General features: G+C 31.8%; 1 protein-coding gene across 1 annotated transcript in view; it reads left to right on the forward strand.

The window, feature by feature from the left end:
* Window positions 1-20,385, forward strand: part of LOC108775183 (uncharacterized) — a 44,110-nt gene extending 23,725 nt beyond the window's left edge. The window contains 7 exon segments of the mRNA XM_018541470.1: window positions 9,322-9,746; window positions 11,281-11,651; window positions 11,806-12,025; window positions 12,105-12,324; window positions 12,473-12,766; window positions 12,906-13,002; window positions 20,290-20,385. Of these exon segments, the coding sequence (XP_018396972.1) occupies window positions 9,322-9,746; window positions 11,281-11,651; window positions 11,806-12,025; window positions 12,105-12,324; window positions 12,473-12,766; window positions 12,906-13,002; window positions 20,290-20,385 (1,723 nt within the window).
* Window positions 20,386-21,085: the final 700 nt, after the last annotated feature.

Here is a 21,085-nt window from a genome sequence, read left to right on the forward strand (position 1 = left end):
TCAGTCATTATGCATTAATATTTAGAGAGAAACACGCGTTTAGAATATGTTCCGATACTCCGACAAGTTCAGATGGATAGGCATTTATGTCCCCGTGTGTACAAAGAACCACGTCTGACTCTCTATTGCCTGATCCTCGGATACATACTTCTTGGTTTTGAAATAATATAGTACAGTTTCTTGATGTCATTGTTTTCAAGTAGAATAAAAAACTGTATAAGCTTTAAAATAAAAATTTTTATAAGTTCATTTATTAGTTCTTGGATGTAATAATGGATGTAATTAGAAAATCTTTAAATAAGTAAAAAGAGATATGTACTAAATCTTAGGCTTTCATTTAACTATATAACAATTTTTAATGGTTTTGGTATATACAGTTCTTTGCATTTTAATTTTACTTCTTAATGGTAGCATTACGACAATATTCTTCGATGATAATGCATATTATGTATGTAGTAAATTCTGTACTTTTATATATTGTTTGCGAAATATATATCTAAGTTGAATAATATAGTATAGTTTCCTGATATCGTTATTTTTCAAGTATAATAGAAAATTGTATAAATTTTAATATTGACATTTCTACTTGTACATTTATTAGTTCTGTAATAATGTATTAATTAAAGCAATGCCTTTTTATATTTTGTTTATTTATCTTTTATCGTAACATAATATGACCCTTTAAAAATATTTAACACATTAATTTTGCTAGTCATGATTCTAATCACAAGATAATAAGACATTGCTGTTAATTCTCTTGGTTAAATAAATATAAAATTGAAATTTTGTACTTATATATTTTACATGAAGGAAAATTAATAAGAACTAAATTAATCTAAAATGAATAAACTTTTATATCACAAAATAACAGTACATTATACGAGAACGACATTGAAGAAAATGTACCTCAGCAGTACGGTAAGTCTTATGAAGTTCAAAACTAAGTTTTTCAGTTTTGATAACTTTCTGCACTGTATTTTAATAATTATCACATTTACGACATTGTTTTTAAATTTTCCTCATGTCAATCGGTCTTATTAATATTAAGATGTGCGCTCTAAATCTCCGACAAGTTCAAATCGGCATAATATAGACGAACATGCTGAAATAAAACTACATAAATGCGAAATATGTGGTAAAACATATATGTGTAAATCGGTATTACGTCTTCATGAAACAATTCACACTGTAAAAAATAAAATGTTAATTTTAACTTAAACACATTAAGTGAATTTTCTGAGACATGCAAAAATGTTAACATCGACACAAAAATGTTAATTTTAACTTTTTTGCATGTCTCAGAAAATCCAACCAATGTCTTTGAGTTAAAATTAACATTTTATTTTTTAGAGTGCATCAAAATGGACCATTGCATCGTTGTGAGTTTTGCGAAAAAATATTTAGGTGAGTATAATTAAGTGTACCACATACACACACACACACACACACACACACAGCATAAAAGTTGGGAAAATATCTTAGTAATTAAATATCAATGATTAAATTAACTGGCAAAAAATAATTAATATTGCAACGTTTGTTTTATGTGCAGTGAAAAAGGAACCCTAAGACGCCATGTGGTGTCAAAGCATTGCAACGATGAACTTTACATGTCTAATAAGGACCTACATGTTAGAGGTGTATCATACAAATGCGGAACGTGTAATAAAGAATATAAGGCTAAATCGAATTTACCTGATCATGAGAGAATTCATAAAGGCGAGAAACCTTATCATTGCGAGTTTTGTGGAAGAATATTTAGGTGGGTACTTTATTGAATAGCAAGAAACAAAGGAATTATTTGATAATTCGTCTCATAAACTTAAATAAAGTTGTAACAAATGATAAATACTGCTACTTTAATTTTATGGTCGTTTATCAAGTGTAAAACGACACAAAATGTCGATTCATGAAAGTAATTAATGTATTTACGAATCTAAGGACTCAATCTATGTGAAAAGAATTCCCATACTATAAATGGTACCTTGATTATCATATAGACTCGGAGTACAAATGACAACATCCTTGCGAGGTACGTGGTATAAAATTATCGTTTTCCCAATTCCTTTTACTTGAACGACGTTGTGTTTACGTTTCTATACTTTATTATAATTATAAATATGTTAATTTTCTGTTTACATTAAAGTCTTTCTAACCAGAAAGACCAGATCTCAATAGCCACAATTCTGAAAATAGCGATAAAAATCCATATCACACTGTTACGTTTGTAAAATTTTTAAGAAGATCAAGATTTTTATGTACCCAACCAAAATTAGATCATTCATAAAAAAGATTTTTTATTCTATTACCATAATGTTATTTCTTTTCGTATTTCTGGCATATGAAATAATAATAGTATTATTATGTATAACTGTAATATACAACAAATCGATTAATATACGGGACATCCAGAATTTAAATGACATAACATCTGAAGTGTGTAGAGGAGAGATCTATGAATTAAAAACAAAAGCTCTATATAAAATGTAACACGTTCTTGCTGCGTTTGGAAGAAAATCGTAAAAAAATACGAAAACCTTTTTCATTTCGTTCTTGGTTCGTGTAGTAGTATTTCCTTGGGCATTGCGACCACTAGTTCTGATGTCATAGGATTTCTTTGTATTTGAAGTTTCTAATGCAGGAAGTTTATTCATTGTCAATCAACTTACGACAACAATTGAATAATCTAATCAAAACAGCAGTGCTTCAAATATCACAAAGTCAGTATCTGGCGACGAGACGGGCTATCCATATTGACGCTATTCATGCAACAAGACAAAATTTTTAATGTTGTCTACAATAAGCAAATGTATAAATCTTGCATAAATAAGGAAATAGTTCGATGACAACTGATTACGTTTTGCCTCTTTTGAGACTTTATGTAAAACAAAGCGAAAACTAATATCTTACAAAACTTTTTGTAGTTTATCGATCTTTTACGAACTACCGAAGTATTGACATTTAAATTCCGTACACTCTGTAAGAATAATTACTTATTTTTTAGTTACACTTTCGATCATAATGCTATATAGTAATGAACTGCGATTGATAACGGGATATTATAGATAATCTGATACAATTATATGTACCCTTAATAAGAGTAATAACCAATCAACGATCATGAAGAAAGTTGAGAATACAGATGTAATCATTCAAAAAAATATTTTGCTGATGGATATAGATTTCTAGGTATTGCAGCGTAAAATTATTGCTATTTTTCGTATCGGCTGAAATATTGTATGTGACTTATAGAATTTATATCAACATCACTCTAGTACAGTACCTTCTAAAAACTTTAGACCTTATTGCCAATTATAAATTACTGTATTGCATAAATATGAGTTTCGATAGTATAACTAGAACAGTCTTCATGAAAAATAATACCTATTGTATGGTAACTGTAGCATCAAGAGACAATATAGCAACGTATATCTAGTATTAAAACTAATTTTTTTTAGCTGTATCTAAATTATATAGCCTTTTTATACCAAGCGTGTTCTGCTTTAGTCTCCAAAGCAAAAACGCAATTAGGGCCATTGACATAAAAAAATTCAATGTGGTATAAAGATTCAGAGAAAATCTTAATAAAATGAAATATTAATAGATGTGTTTGACTCTTATTAACACTTTATACATCCCCGAAATCTTACTTACGTTGAGTCATATCTAGAATGTTCGTCGTGCGACAGGATTAAGTTCGTTCACCGTACTCCAAGATGTAGTACGTTCGCTGCGCGACAAATATAATAAATTTATGCCCGGCACAACAGCGTGATACGCAACTTGATCGTTAGGTTTTAGCTGTTATTGAGATTTGATAATCTCGATCCCCTCGTAATTTGTATCGCGCTGATGTGCCATCGTCATAACAATGTTAAAAAAAGCTGAACGAATGGAAGCATTATACAAACTATGTTAGGCGTGAAGATCATATTTATCTATAATATTCGTCTTTTTCACTTCCAGATAAATTGCGGATAACTTTATCCAGGAGTATCTCCATTGTATTCTAGAAGATATCTCCTATGATAATTATATCTAGGATATATATGCTGCCTAATATAATTTTAGCGTTTGTTAAGAATTCATGAAAATTGCATGTATTCTCATACAGATGAATTAATTTTCTATGCATATGATAAGATCACTGTAATAATTCGTTTCTAATTGAGATTGAATTTCGAATAATTATCCGCTGCGCATTGATCGTTATATAATCAAATCTTCTACGATTGTATCGTAAATTGCTTTCAACATTAAATGGAAATAAAATTGCTTATAAAAAGGGATGCATCGGAGGTTATTCTCATTTTAGACTTCCTGTCAGACTTGTTTCTCATGCAACATTCCAATTTTTACGTCAGCTTTATTTTTATATAAAAATTTAAATGTAAAAGATTTTAATACCACTATGCTATTGTATTAAGATGTTAATTTCAAATGTATTCTTTTCTAAGCGCATATACATGTGTGAACAAAAGTTTCGTTTATGTATACAGTTTATTTTTACTAAAATAAATACGATTTATGTAATAACGTACTCGTACATGAATATAAGCTTTTCAAGTTAGTCTGTATTCCGTATGTAGTACATCAGCACGTTGATTCATATTCGCATTAACACGTGCCCTTGTCAAAGGCTAAGAAAATGGATAGGACGTGGCCAAGACGGATTAGGATTCAAGCAGAAATTGTTCGGATCTCTCAAAAAGGATCTTGGGCCGATTCCGAAGCCGTAATGATTAATGGAGTTAGGGAGCTACGCGTACACAGTTCCGTAATACCGTGGCAACTATCGAGTTGAAATTACAGTTGAGAAACTGCGGGGCGAGTTAGGGAAGCCGTCGTTGTCTCGATCGGAAAAGGATCTCGTCATCTCTGTTTGGTTCCGCAGCCATCCGATCACGTACCAGGCTCGATTTGATTTTGATTCGACGTACACTAGAAACGCATTTAATACACGTGCTTGCGTGCCAAGCGCGCGTGCATCGACTAAGGATGAACGTTTTCCGTTGGCCGATACGGCGATAAGCTCTTACTTGTGTTGCCGTGCCATTATATACGTGTGCGAGACAGAACTAGAAACAGTTCGAAATACAATATATATATCCAGACATGTCCGAGCAATTAGATTGCAACTATTAGATGAAAATTGCAATTATTTTCTATAACTGTTTTAATTGCCACTTTAACAAAGTAATTTGTAATTATCACTTAACGAAACTATATTTTTCCTGTATTTGATTAAAATTTGAATTTTCAACAACCATACAGTAGAAATGATTTCGTGCAGCACGTATAATCGAAGTCAACATTCTCACCAAGCTCTCGGACAGTTTGAACGAGCTTAATCTGCATAATTTCAATCCTCAGAGCGCAGCACATACGTTTGTGTACATACATACATGGGAACTATGCGTTTGCGCATCGTAAACACTACTCTGAGTGAGTCCGCTAATATCGGCAATTGTTTGCCAAATTGAAATAGTTCAATATGAAACTGCCGGCCTTGAATCTTCCGCGATTGTAATCGTACGTATAAACGTTAATCATGGCTTCTATCAAGAATTCTGCTACGTGTGCAATACCTCCATCGTCTTGATACTCCCAAGTACTAATGGGATTCAATCATTTAGTTAATTGACGTATTTCTATAATCGAATTCGTAGAAATGTACATTATTTGTGCTACGATCGTTTTCAATATATCCTTATAGCTGTTAGTCTGCACGATCTCTCGCATCATATTTTCCGTTTTATAGACAACAATTTCAAATATTTCATAATTTTACGAGGTGTTATATAGAGACGAAAAACGCATTTCGTGTACGGGCTACCAGTTATTACTGGTCATATACATATGTATATTTCATAATAATTTTAATGGAATACAGAGCAGTGGCTTTTGCCTAGACTATTAATAAGCTGTTACATATTAATAAATTAAAAGTATGTGTGTATAATAATGATTAGTTTGTTTATGGCTTAAATTAGTCGGTAAATTAGTTCCGTATATTATTATACACTCAACGTGTATAATTTTAGTGGCATTATTAATAGCGTAAGCGCAGTTCCATCATTATCCTTAATTCACTGCATATACGTACTATATTAAAATCGGTCAATTTTGATGTCGCCACAACCTTGATCTTTTGACGATGTTATATGGAGTAAAACAATAAAATATTTTTTTTCTCAGTTGTACTTTAATTTTAATATTTTTATTATCACACAAAATTATCACACAACTTTAGTAAATATTACAAATAAATATTTTTACTTGATAAATAAATCTTGGTAATTCACAAACGCGAATCAGTTTTTCCTTTCACATGTACGTTAGAATATACATGTACGATGCACCGTGTTCGCCATGTTTCCAGGTGCAACAGACAATATTAATCGGTAAAAGAATTGGATTTCGCTGTCTCGCAGTTCCCTACTCTTATTTCGTTTGTTCCTTTTCGTTATGATATATTAAAGTCTAGATGTGAAAAATGTAAGCAGCTTGGATTCAAAGACGGAATTTACTGGATTGAATGGATTGGAAACTCATTAAAACCAACGTATAATATCTCAATAAATCAAGCATAATTAAATACATAACCGGCATAAGTAATTGTATTTCTATCTATTACAGAAAAGTAAATGCTAAAAAATTTAACAATCGTTAACTCTTATTTATACGTGTTAATGTTTGTTTAAAAATAACTGCATAAATTATTAACTTATCGTTATATATTTGTCATTGATTCGATCATTTCAAAAACAATAACTACAAATAAAAAAAATATTTGCGTCGTAAGAATTTATTCATATTAAGTCACGAATTATTTCTATATGTTTTTCTCGTGCGATACATGTATTGTATTTCTAGATAAGAATAATTGCAACAATGGTTATATCGTCTTTAAAATATTAGCAAAAACAAGATATTTTTAAGATTAACATTTTTTTTATACGTTGCGTTTATATGTATATGGGGTGTTAAAATTAAAAATAAGTATCAATAAGTTACTTCAATATCGAAAATTAAAAGTTTAACTTTACCAATTATTCATGCAACATAAAGGATAATGAATAAAATTTGTTTGTTACAGAAATTCGTTGAAGAAGATAAAAATATAAAGTAATTACACATTTTGTCTGATAAAATTATATGTACATAATTATATGCAATTATGTAATTAATGTAATGAATAAAAAAGATAAAAACTAGACGTAATATAACATAATAATTATAGACACAACTATACATACAATTATACGTATACTTCACATCAGAAAGGCTTACGAAACCAGAAAACTTTAAGATGTTTAGTATCGAGGTAGTTTTCCTTGAAATAATTTTTCTATAAAGGTGAACTTCTTGATTTTAATATCTCTCTCTTATCAGATTCAATATACAAACACATTTAAGTATTAGTCATCGAGTATTATTCACTTGACATTCGACAAGATCATAAATTAAGACAAAGTTATAAAAAAAAAAAACTCTGCCTCGATGGAATCTATATACATAATGCTATTGATGCATTCTATAAGGTCAGTCTGAGAGTGTCTCTTCGATCGAAATCATCAATACTGCACTGTGGTAATTCAATATTAGTAATCCCAGCAGAGGATTAATTAAAATAATATACATATATATTTTATTAACGTAAGTATGCACAATCTGGTTCAATCGAGCGCTTTACAGAATATTAATAATTAAATTTATATTTTTGTATAAAAAGAAAATGTTATTTTGTTCCGGCATACGAGTATGTGTGTAAACGATATATAAAAAAAACATTAAATATTTTAACATTGATACAGTTAAGCTTTTACTTAGATGAACAGGAATTGATAGTTTGAACAACATCTTATGCTTGCGATTTTATTATATTAATATCTTTATTTATATATTGATAAGGACCCGAATATAGGGTCGAAACGTTTATAATTACTTTGTATTTATTGAATTAAAAATTTTACACACGACGTTCTTGTGTTGGCTCTTAATTGGCTATTATTTCTTAGTATATTGATTTAATCATATGAGCCTATAAACTATATTGTTTTATTGATACTTATATTTAAAAAATCATATAAAAATTGATTTTATATTATTTCGAAAGATTGTATCAGAAAATAGAAAAATTATGTTACTAAACATAATATCTATCTCGTAATTTTTCGATTATAAGATAAAAATATTATGCTTTATCGACATAAATATAGTACGTATTGTTTTCTTACTTCAAAAGTAATATAATTTAAAAAAATTGTGTTTTCACATGTACGATATATTAAAATTCTTATGTTGTTTAAAAAAATTAAGTCCTTTCAGAAAAAAAGAAAAACGATTTTTTAACTTAACAGAAAATTATTGTATAGTCAAATAGTATCAAAAAAAGTTATACTACTTATACTCTTAGAAACATGATCTAATTTATAATGCTTAAAAATCATTCTTTTTAGTTGTAATATATTATTTTAATATCCTACAAAATTATAATAAATCTGAAATAATTCATCAAAAGCGACTTACATAACATATATTATAAATCAAGTTTCATTGCTCGGTTAAAATAAGCCTTGATATTAACTATATTGTCTTAAAATAATTAAAACTAAATTAAAACTATCTCTTTTTAAAATTCGATCACCGAAATCTGTCTTGACTGTAATGTTCTCTAGACTTTCGTTTTTATTTACAAAAATGACAACTCAAAATGTATCACTTTTGTAGAAAATATTATAACTTTTTTAAAGCCTTTTAAGAATGACAGGCACAAGTGCTATTTAACAGACGTACTGTAAAGCTAAGTTAATTTATTCCTTGTCTAATTTAGAAAATACGTTTCCAAAAATTAGTGGACTACGTGTAACAACATTGATTGTCGGATGTATTGCTGAAGATGGTTTGAAGTAAATCGAAACGTTCAATCAATAAATGTGTACCTATAAATCTTATGTAAAATCCTTTAAGAATATGTTTTGTGAATTATGCTCCATTACTGCATTGTTATTGACGCTTATAGCCTTATATTGTATACTGTATTATTTATTGAATATTAAGAGCCCTATTAAATCATTTCATTTTTTAAATTAGTTTGTTTGTGATAATTAAAAGTATTTACTTAATTCATTCTTAGTAATAACACAAAAATCACGTTTCTTTAAGTGTTACTTTTGAAGTGAGAAACGATATTATGTTAATATACAGTGGCCAAAAGTTAAGTATACATAATTATCGATCTTATTGTTCTCCTCAGAGAATGAGACTAATTATTGGTATCTCGCCAATTATCACGATCCTATGGATTCTGGTTACAAGTAACCTAACATGCAGCAAAAGGCTATTGATTATTACCCCAACTCCATCCTACAGTCATCAGATAGTATTTCGGGTAATATGTCTTGCTTTGAATAAGCGAGGACACGAAATAGTAACATTGACTCCTAATATCTTAAACGATACTAGCATAAGTAATTACACGGAAATAGACTTCGGTTTTATATATGAAAAAATTGATGACACTGACATGAGTCAGACTCGTTGGAATCTTACACAATTGGCGGGATTAAAAACAAGATTACTAACATTAGGTCATAATATCGCTGAGGATGCCCTTAGCCATCCTGATCTCATGAAGTATTATGCGAATAGAACTGATATGCAATTTGACGCAGTAATAGCGGAGATGATTATGACTCCTGCCATCTACATGCTAGCGCACAGATTTAATGCACCTTTAATAGGTAAAATTAAATAAAATTATATTATTAACTATTAATATTGTTTTGTGGAAAAAAGGAATTGCGAGTAAACGCGAACAATATTATTGCATTCTAATATACATATATTGGAATAGTGATAACTAGAGTCCGGACGTTCGGACTCAGTCACGGACTCAGTCAGTGCGGAGAACCGCTGCGCGCAAGTGAGACGCGATTGTTGAAAAAAACTCTCCGCGCTTTGTTTACATCAAAGACATATAGAGAATGCTCTATGTCTTTGGTTTACATTGAGACAACCGCGCCGCGCGCCAGCGGTTCTCCGCGCGGAGCCCGTAACCGAGCTCGAAAACGTCCGGACCTTAGTTATCACTATTCTAATATATATATTATTAGAATGCAATAATATTGTTCGCGTTTACTTGCAATTCCGGATTCTAGTGATAATCACTTATTTCTTTAGAAACACGCTGTTAGATAAACATCATTACATTTTTTTTTTGATGTTTTAAATGCAGGGAAGAGTAAAAAAGTTGCGAATACCTAAGGAAAAAATGAAATAAAGCAGACAATTACTTATTAATTATAAAAGTTTTATTTAAATTTTAAAAGATATGTTTATAGCAATAATTAATATATTACAATATATATATATGTATATATATATATAAGGTAAATGTACCACTTCGTGGACATGACCATATTATATAATTTATTCATATTAAAAATGATACTTTTGTAAAAAAAATTTCGTTTATGGACAATCGTCCATTTATTAGAACATTCACACATATGCGTGTATCAATTATTGGACATTCCTTAGTGTACCTGTCTACTGAATGATTAAAAAACATATTTTGTATATATTAAATATAAAACTTTATATAAAACTTCACTAATTACAATTTCGATAAACTTTTTTGTACAATCTTGATTGATAAATAAGTAAAATGCGATTCTCTTCTATAATAAAAAAATTGCTTATTATTTGTCCAAATAATTGGGTCATACTTTTGTGGACACAGAGACACGTCACATTTTTTGTCTAATAATTAGGACATTTGAATCATATTATATTTATGACTAAATACAATTTATAATAAACGCAAATAACATATTTGATAACGGATTTAGTTTCAGAAAACATCCATTCTTACTAAGCGTAATAAACTAAAATTTTAATGTTTCTAACGTTTAAATAAGTGATTTCGTCGTGCAATTCCTTAACTGTCCAATAACCGGTACATTTACCTTAGGTACTATAATCAAATACATAAATACAAAATTCGATTCGGAATTTGTTCCGTGTGGCGGATTAAACAAAATAAACAAAAAGATTTTATTTAAAATTACAGTTTGTATCAATAATACGAGTATATTGATAACATATGAATGTTAATTATTAAAATTCAAAGCCAAATAAATGGAATATTTTTTGAATAATTGTCTTTTATAATTAATAAATAATCGGTTTTATTTAACTTTTCCCTTCAATATTTGCAATTCCTCCACTCTCTTCTAACAGCTGTAAACGCTGTTACAACTTTTATAACTATAGGGATCATGTCTATGGATTTGCAAAATTGTCATCGTTTCACTCTCGGCAGTCCTGTGCTGCCATCACATTCCTCGAATTGGGAGCTTGAAAATCTGACGGGATTAAATTTAACATTTTGGAGGCGATTACTCAATTTCATCAATACTTGGTGGAGTATACATTCATGGTTTAATAATTTCGCGATCAAACAGCAAAAGATCGCCGAAAAGTATTTTGGTAATAATATTCCACATATCACTGACGTTGCGAAGAATATGAGTCTTGTCTTGATCAATCAAGAACCGTTGCTTGCATACGCGAGGCCCGAAATACCTAATATCGTTCACTTCAGCGGGTTGCATATCAAAAAGACACCGCCGTCATTACCAAAGGTAAAACATTTTTTATAATTATCGATTAAAAAATTCTCTCTCTCTCTCTCTCTCTCTCTCTCTCTCTCTCTTTTATCACTAATTCTCATGCGTTTTAACGCAATAAACAAATAAAAAGTATAAACAATACTTTCATAAAATTTTCTGTCTACAGAATTTAAAAACGTTCTTGGATAGCGCGACAAATGGCTTCGTTTATATGAGTCTGGGATCAAATACGAAAAGCAAATTATTACCGAAGAAAATACTGGAGATTTTTATGAACACTTTTGCCAATTTGCCGTATAAAGTACTGTGGAAATTCGAGAATGATAGCTTCCATGTACCTCCCAATGTTTTTATTTCAAAATGGACCCCGCAGCAGGGTGTGCTGGGTAAATTGAAGCAGACAAGCTTGTATTTTATAAAAATTAATACTGAGATTATTAATTATTTCTTCTCTCCTTATTTTAGCTCATCCTAACATCAAGCTCTTCATTTATCAAGGCGGGCTGCAGAGTACCGAAGAAGCGGTTCATTACGCCGTCCCGCTCATAGGAATACCGTTTGTCTTCGATCAGGTGTACCAAGTTATGAAAATGGTTTCTCTGGGAGTTGCAAGATACCTAGACATAGTCCGGCTTACGAGGTCAGAATTGCACGATGCTATAATAGAAGTCCTAGATGATAAAGGGTAATTACTATGTCAATTATTAATATGCGCTCGTATACGCACATGTATGATAATGATCTCCATGTGGATAGAGAACAACAATCGTGACATTCACATATAACAACTGCATATACTGTATTTGACGCTCTGTTTGCAGATACAAAGATAGGATGTTGGCGCTGCGTGATCTCACAAAGGACAAGCCTTACGATAGCTTAGAGAATGTTATATGGTGGATCGAGTTCGTAATGCGTTACAATGGCGCACCTCATTTACGTTTCAATGGAGTCGATATCGCGTGGTATCAGCAATTCGATTTAGATGTCATTGTATTCCTGACGATAACATTATTCTTATTTTTATGCGCTGTTTTAGCCATTGTAGGATGGGCTTCCAAGCAATTAAGTACACATTATGATATAATCAATCTGTACATGTGGTTTAAAAATAAGACAAAATTGGAGTAATCAAGTTGTGTAAATTGAGAAAATTTCCAAGTCGTCATTGAGTACTTTTTCATTTTTCTATGTATGAACTTCAGTATAATTTGGTTTGACGATAGAATTGTTTTGAAATAGAATTGCTCTCAAACTATAAAATAGTCGTGAAAGTAAACCTCTTTTATTCCTCGGGCATTTGCATGTGGATCTTACAGTGCTCATTTATACAAAAAATCGAGAAGCATGGAAGTCGGCGAAAGTGAGAGAGGGGGAATTTCGGCAAGAGGAGAATGCTGTGAATATAAAACTGGCGGTTGAGTGAAATGAGTTTTGTAAACGCACGAAATTGCATCCCAAGGCCCATTATGTTCATTTGCGCGTAGGTACTTTTGTAGACTACAAAATATAGAAAGTAAAGAAAGAACTAATAAAAGCTTTAAAAAAGAAAAAAAACAAACAAGTTAATTACATTCCGTTATTATGCGAATGTATAATATTATACAATTAAGTTTTGTTCATGCTATTTGAAATCCCCTAATTTTTAAACTTAAAGAGATAAATATACATATACGTATAAACATATATCAAATGAAAGCTTAGGAGGCTATTTTATACATATTTTAGGTTTGAATTGTATTCATCGGAGTTTTTTGAATTTACTTTGTGTTATTAATAATAGATAAATAATATATTTTCTTTCAAGAGATATATTTTGAAAACTCAACAAATAGGAAATTGGAAATACTGTCCATAACAGAATCGAAGTTGCATCTTTGATGCTTTAAATAAGCTTAAATAATTACATTAAATTATTTGAAGCACCAAAGATCCAGCTTTTCGACTGTTATGGCCAGTATTTCCTGTGTCCTATTTGTTGAATTGTCAACTGTACAGTCCAATAAGATGTAATTTAGCCTAATAAGAAATACATCGATGTTGAAGAGAGAGAAAGCAAAGACGCTAAGTGCAGAAAGTATAGAAGCAACGTGAATAGACCTATTGTCGTACATAAAGTGAGTTCGGAGAGATGCTATTAACGCTATTTGTGTCATTCTATCCTTGTCTCCAACAAACGATGAAGATAGAATGACACGAATAGTGCTAATAGCGTCTCCCCTGGCTCGTACACCCGATATATTCTCCCGATACGTTCCCCGTGATCCTGTAGAAATTCAAAACTTAATTAGTTTCGGAAATGGTGCTAAGTGTCAAATGTTATTGTTAACATGACCGATGCGTTTCGAATATCCGGTTAATGAGGCTCCCTTTGCCGTCGGTCCGCGCGTCCATTTGGCAGATGGACCTAATTCAGAGTGCAAGGATCCATTAACACGTATATTCGCCCCAAGGAATGTATAGCGTGATAATGTATACGATGCTAACATCGCGCACGTACACAGGGCCAAACGCCAAGCACACGTATTCTATGAACATTGCAGCAACAATTAGGAAACCCCTTTGCCATTGGAATACATATCTACGGCTATTTCAAGTGCCTGTGTGAAACCTATGCGAATGGTGAACACGTGCACAAGTACACATGGTACCGATGACTATGGCATTCATCGCCATTGTAACGTATAGTCGCGCATATGTTATTCATATCTTGAAAGCGAAGCATTGACTAATCAGGATATCGATTTGAAATTTGATATATATAAATGAAAAAAACTTTCGGTTTTCGATCCATTATAATTTAAGTATCAATCCACGTGTTAATTGCAATATAGTTCTTCTTCCTTTTAGGCTTCTAGCCTGTGTTACAAAATAAAGTTAAACCTTAAGAATTTGCTCATTCTCTTTCGTTTTCCACGCTGACTGAAAATATATAGAAGTTTTAACGGCAAGAAAAAAAAAAAAAGATAGACAATTAACGCTCAGAATAGTTTTTATGGCATACGAATTTTCGGTCGATCTGACGCGATTAGCGCGGAAATGAGGAACTCGGAGGCCAAAAATGGCACGGGTTACGTAGCCCGCCGTAAATAACATTGAAGTCTATTTAAACTTTTTCAATTATTTTGATATCTTTTACCGGCAGCGATCCTGAGACCGGCATCGGCCGCATTATCGAAGTCGGAGGGGAAGGCAGGTCTTGTCTTCTCCGGTCATCTCGGCGTATATCCTGATAACCGTCGGGCTCGCTCCACTCTTGGTGGACGTTTCATAAATAAGCCTTTGTGCGACCCATCTGGAAATTGAATTGGAAAGTTCGCATCGCCCACACTGTGGAACAGCTGAAAACGACACCGTGGTGCAGATCGGCGCGCACGACCAGCGGCAATGTCAATTTTCTGGACGATTTTTCCCTCCGTCTCGTGCCGGTCCATCGTCGTGGCGCGCTTCGTTTATTCGCATTCAACCGGTTGAAATCTCATTTATTACCCGTACCGTATGCAATTTTGCCCCCGATGCTTTGCCGCACCCGCCGCCGAGCCACCGGTAGCAGTTGGTCGGCTTTTGCAACCGCGACGTGTCGTACGACGACAAAACCGTTCGCGCGCGAGGCGACGTAATTTCTGGCGCGTTCGCGAATAATGCCCGCTCGGTTCAATTCGCCACAGCAATGTACGGAGTGATCCGGCCATTATCATCAACGCGCCTCGGTGTTTATTGTATTTGTCGTTAATGCTGCATCGCGCGCCACGACGATAATGCGATTCGTGATGCGGACGCAATGCCGACGAAAGCAACATCTCGTAGCGCGATATGCGCCTTGTTTGCGTTACACTTGTCGACTGTTAATGTAAATCTGATTTTCACGATGCATTCAATCGTTAGGTACATTACGCTATAGAACGATACTCTATGTCGACAGTGAGCAGAAATTTGAATCTGTGATTTGAGCAAACTTCACTATTTATTTCGGAATACACGGATTCCGTAATTAAAGCTTACTCGTATGTAAAAATTCTCATTAACTCAAGAATAAAATAGAAAATAATTAATAGAAGGACAAAGTAAAGGACAATTCGATAGTTACCGATAGTTATAAATAAAAAGTTATCATATATAAGAGAAAATTAGAAATGTAATTAAGAAAAATTCAAATTGCATACATAACATGTTTCGGTTCTTGGATCGAGCATTTTTCAGATGTAAACTTCATTGTACCATAGACGATAGAATTATGATATATACTTATGTTGTGATGTCGAGTGAGTGACTCACTCACTGTGAGAACAAATTCGCTGACAGAAGATTGATAAATCGAATGTTGGCAGAATCGATAATCTAGTTTGATATAACGTTGAGTTATGAATTTAAATGTAATAGTTACGCAAAGTTCTTTATCTCACTTAAATAACTCACCCAGACAGTACTCATGATGTGTTTATATTGTAAAAATATTGTAAAAAAAATGCACGTTATAATAAATCAGTCATTAGTCATGTTGAGAGTTGAATATAAGTCCAATCGTGTCGTCGATGATGATTAAAAGAATTAGTCACAAATTTAAGAAGTCAAAATTAATAATAATTAGACGGAGTCAAAATTAAAAATCACACGATTCGACTAACCGACAATGATTGAGCAATAATCTAAAATTTATATCCTTGGTACTGCAAAGTCATATATTGTTTATAATCGGTATGTATCCTTTGTGAAGAAAATAATTAATTACTCACTACGCAACACAGGGGAGTTTTATAATTATATACATATAATACGTGTAATACAACATTGACCTGTGAAAAAAAGAATGATACAAATAATGCAAATACTGGAAACAGACTTATAAGATATGTATACCTTAAAAAAACCTTTTCTAAAAAAAGAAAAAATATACATCAAGTGCATAAAAAAGACATTGAATTCTTCTTAATCAATAATCGGACATGAAATAAATGTAATTAACCAAGGATTTCATTACGCAAAACACATAAAACAGACAGGAAGTGGTTAAAATTGTCAACTGGATTATAATGAAGAAAAAACTTGGTGTGCTCGGATCGCATTAAAACGCAATATTCTACAAATAACATTATTTTCATAATATAAAATAATAATTCAACAAAGAAGAGATGTTAATAATCGCTTACTATATAAACTTGTAAATATGTTATCTATAATGTATCTCTAATATATATCTAAATATTATTTCTCCGCATAATTTATAACACATCTATTATTTGTGAATATACATATTTTCATGTCCCACAAGCTATATCATATATATGCGTATGTATCATATACATATGTCTATTATATTTATATTTTAATTAATTTATAAGGCAAATACTATGTTGGAATAATGTTTTCACTGAAGTACACTTAATACAACTCGGGCACGCCAAGTTTTTTCTTTATTATAATCCAGTTGACAATTTTAACCACTTTCGGTCTATCTTATGTGCGTAATGAAATCCTTGGTTATAATTATATTTATTTCATGTTCGATTATTGATTAAGAAGAATTTAATGCCTTTTTTATGCACTTGGCGTATATTTTTTCTTTTTTTAAGAAAGATTTTTTAAGGAATTTCACTGCTTTTTGTAAATTTACTTTTTAAACTTGAGTTATAAGTTATATATATTAAAAAATATTAATATTATATCGTACTTACTCGTAATCTTAATATTATAATAATTATCTCCTTTTTTCATTCTCTCTCTTTGCACTTATATGTACATACGTATTATATGTATTCAATTAGCGCGACTTCAAAATTGAATGATATCGATATATGTATATATGATATCTTCTGTTACTTATTTCCGTTGTCATACAAGATAACAAAGCAAAGTTCAATATATACAAATATACTGTATATAAATAGTCGTCGTCGTCGTCGTAGCATTTCGCGTCGTCGGCGTCTCTCTTTCTCTTTCTCTCTCTCTCTCTCTCACTTTAGACATTGTAAACAGTAGCTTAATGAACAAAACGCTTTACATGTATCATCACACGCTTTACATGTGTGTATCACACGTACGACTGAAAAAATTTTGAAACGGTCCCTTTTCAGGACTCGGTCTTTAGATCTCAGTATCGACTGCACCAATGTTATTTGGACTAGTCGCAATTGAAAGATACTGATGACTTTATATAATAAAAGTGTTTTTAGATTTTTGATTAGGCTTTTAATTTCTGAGTAATTTTAATTTAAAGTTTGTCGATTTCAAAACTCCTGATAAAGCTAGCGGTAGCATCACGAATTTGGCAGCGACATGAAGATATACATGATGATGTTCATGCTTCAAGCGATCATGTTAAGTGGTTATATTTTTATTTTATGCACTTAGCGTCGCGATGCTAGCGCGTCGCTTGATCGCTTTTTGAACTTTTATATATACATATATATATATATAATTAACTGCAGCATCTCAGAAAACGGATTGATTAATATATGTACCTTTATTACGGAAAAGAGAGTCACGCAATATCGACGCAACTATTTATACGAAATTATTTCAGAGTTTGGTGCTAATATACGGTTTCCGCAAAGCGCTTTCTCTCTCTTATTAGTCTATTTTATTCCATTTCACCTACAACGGCGAAGATTAAATGGATTCGCGCGGCAATTTGTGGATCGATAGATTTTAACGCACTTGGCAGACCTCGCCGAGCGGCATTGGACTGTTTCCAACCGGAACGTTCTGGAAATGTAGTTAGCTTGGTACGTAATTGGTATTCTTGACGCAAAAATTCATTTACGAAATCACTGAGTATAAAAGAAGAAACGGAAGATATCTCAAATAAAAAACACGAGCATTTAATTTCGTAATTTCGTAAACTCTATATAAAAATCTTGATACAATTTAATCCAGTTATTTCCTGTTTTTATTTGCATTCGTCTCCGACTAATATCTTACGTATAACTAATTAAAAGATATATCTCGTGGTTAAACCCTGGAGAAGAAAGTAAACAATCGAGAGACAGCGACTAACGCGAAGCTACATTTTATAAAATAATAATGTGTCGCGATGGAAGAAAATGATATCAATGAGTGTAAGGTTAAGTACGAGGATAGCAGATATAAGCATCTTCCCCCCTACTTAAAACAAACTTTATAAAATAATCTAGCAAGCTACATTCGATATATCTCATTATATATATTTCTTTCTTTTCTCTATTCATTTATATACTTTTAGTTTTATGAGCTGTTTTGAAGTTACAAAGTCTCTTCCTGTCTTTCCTCCTTGATTTTTTTAAATCTACCCGCCAGAGGAATGTAAATCTCTATCATGCAAATATAATTATGACCTGGTTCAGAATTTACCTTCACCGCACTAACGCAAGAGCAAATATTTACGAGCAGGTCGCTCGAAGAAATCATCGGCCGTGAAGGAAGTGTTCCTTCTTCCCTGCCATGCATTTTTTTGTCAAAAGTTACTTACATACTTCATTATTTTTAATGAAAAATATTCTATTACGTTCCCTTTCTCTTTCTCTCTTATACCGAATATGTTACTTCCATTTTTTCTTCATTTTAACTCTTCTCACTCTTCCTCTCTAATTAATTCTTCTTTGTGTTATATTATATTATCTCTTCGAAATGGAAGTGGATGATCTTTAAATACGAAGCATTCTATTCTCGCTCGCACCTTTCCATTTTCATTCGTACCTTCACAAATTGAAGACGCGTAATACTTTGCGTATACGACTTCTGACAGAGTGCCTTGTCTACTATCTGTAATTATACTGAACTTCGTGCAGCGACTGCGGGAACCTCCTATTCTGAGAATGAATTAAAATAAATCTCATAGATAGCGGCTGCTGGTCTGGCGGGCGAAAAAGATCTTGTTGGCCAACATAATAAGAGCTATTTATAGAATACTTTATGAGTATCCCGAGAAATGCGAGGAAAGAATTCAAATAAATTAAAATAATTCAAATATTGCAATCAGATGCTCTGTTGTATTTTAAAACGTTTAATTTTCTGATATATAGAGTTATTTTTTAAATATTATTCGAATGCTTCTTTCTTTTTAGTATAAACTTATAAAATTAACATATTTTTATACTTAATTTATATGTAAATTATCAATTGTTGAAACATTAAAAAAGATCCTTTATTTATTTCTTATTTTCCTCTTTTTTCTGCAATTTAAATTTCTAATTGTTTATCAGTTTATCAGAAATACTACTGTGCTGTATTTTCTACGTATATTTTATCTCACATTGCGACTAATGTCGTTTTCCCAATAATTGCGCCCGATTAACACGCTTTACTTTTATTAACATTGATAAAAATTCACCGATGTATTCGTTAGTTTAAATCTCAAAATTAAAGTCAAATCCGGCTTTCAGGATGAAGAGCGGATATACTTCGTTTTAGTTTGACTTATTACTGTTTCACGCCAAGTTTGTAGTACCGAACGAGAAATAAAAATCCGGCTTAGCGTTCCGAGCGGACTATTGGTTGCCTGGAGACAAATTTTTGCGCGATATTGGAATTCTTTTTCTTTCTTCCCCGCTCGGCTAATGCGATCTCGATAAAGAGAACAGAGGCAACGTTCGATCAAAGAGGTAGGGACGCGCGTCCCTTTGCCGGATAGAAGGATGGGGTGCGCAATCAGGAATCCTTTCACTGCAACTTACAGAGATATAGCCGACTCTCGTGTTGTATGCAAATCCATCTGTACTTGATTATTTCGATTCATCGTCGATGGACTCATCGACTGATCGAGCCGATCTAACGAGAACAGAGAGAGATGGAAAGAGAATACTACCACGAATGTTGCTGACACTCTTTCATTGTTAATAAAAGTTTGCAAAGCGATTGTCAGTAGGATTTGGACCTTTCAATGCACTCTAATGGAAACTTTCTGTCAAAAAGCTTACACATCATATATAAATAGACATGCACCTGTGTCTATATAGATACGTAAAATATAATATATGTTTTAAAATTTCTAATGTTTTTCCATGTTATAAATTTATTAATATATACTTACTTGCTATCGAAATTTTATTCAATTTTTAACGTACATGGAAAGACCAATTTTGCTAAAGTATCTAAAAATTTAACTAAATACACATTTAAAAATAATTTTATTGGACTATTAAAACAATTATGTGAGATGCTCAAACTAGCTGTTAGAATGTCAAAACTTTTTGCAGCATTACTCATCATAATTGAGTTTTTTTATTTACATAATTTCAATAGTTTAACAAAATTATTTTCAGATCTGAATTTTTAGATACTTTGGTATCTATCGTTCTTTCCATGAAAATTCGTTACTACTAGGGCAGTTACCCTTTATACCATGTGTTATACACTTAGATTTCGTCAATAGAAGCTGTAGATTGCAAATTGGAATTACAGGAAGGAAACGGAAGGATAGCAATAAGTGCAATAAGAGTACACGTGACTTGAATTCGGATTTTTGTAATTGG

This window comes from Cyphomyrmex costatus, unplaced genomic scaffold (assembly GCF_001594065.2).
Source record: "Cyphomyrmex costatus isolate MS0001 unplaced genomic scaffold, Ccosl1.0 scaffold29, whole genome shotgun sequence".
NCBI lineage: Eukaryota > Metazoa > Arthropoda > Insecta > Hymenoptera > Formicidae > Cyphomyrmex > Cyphomyrmex costatus.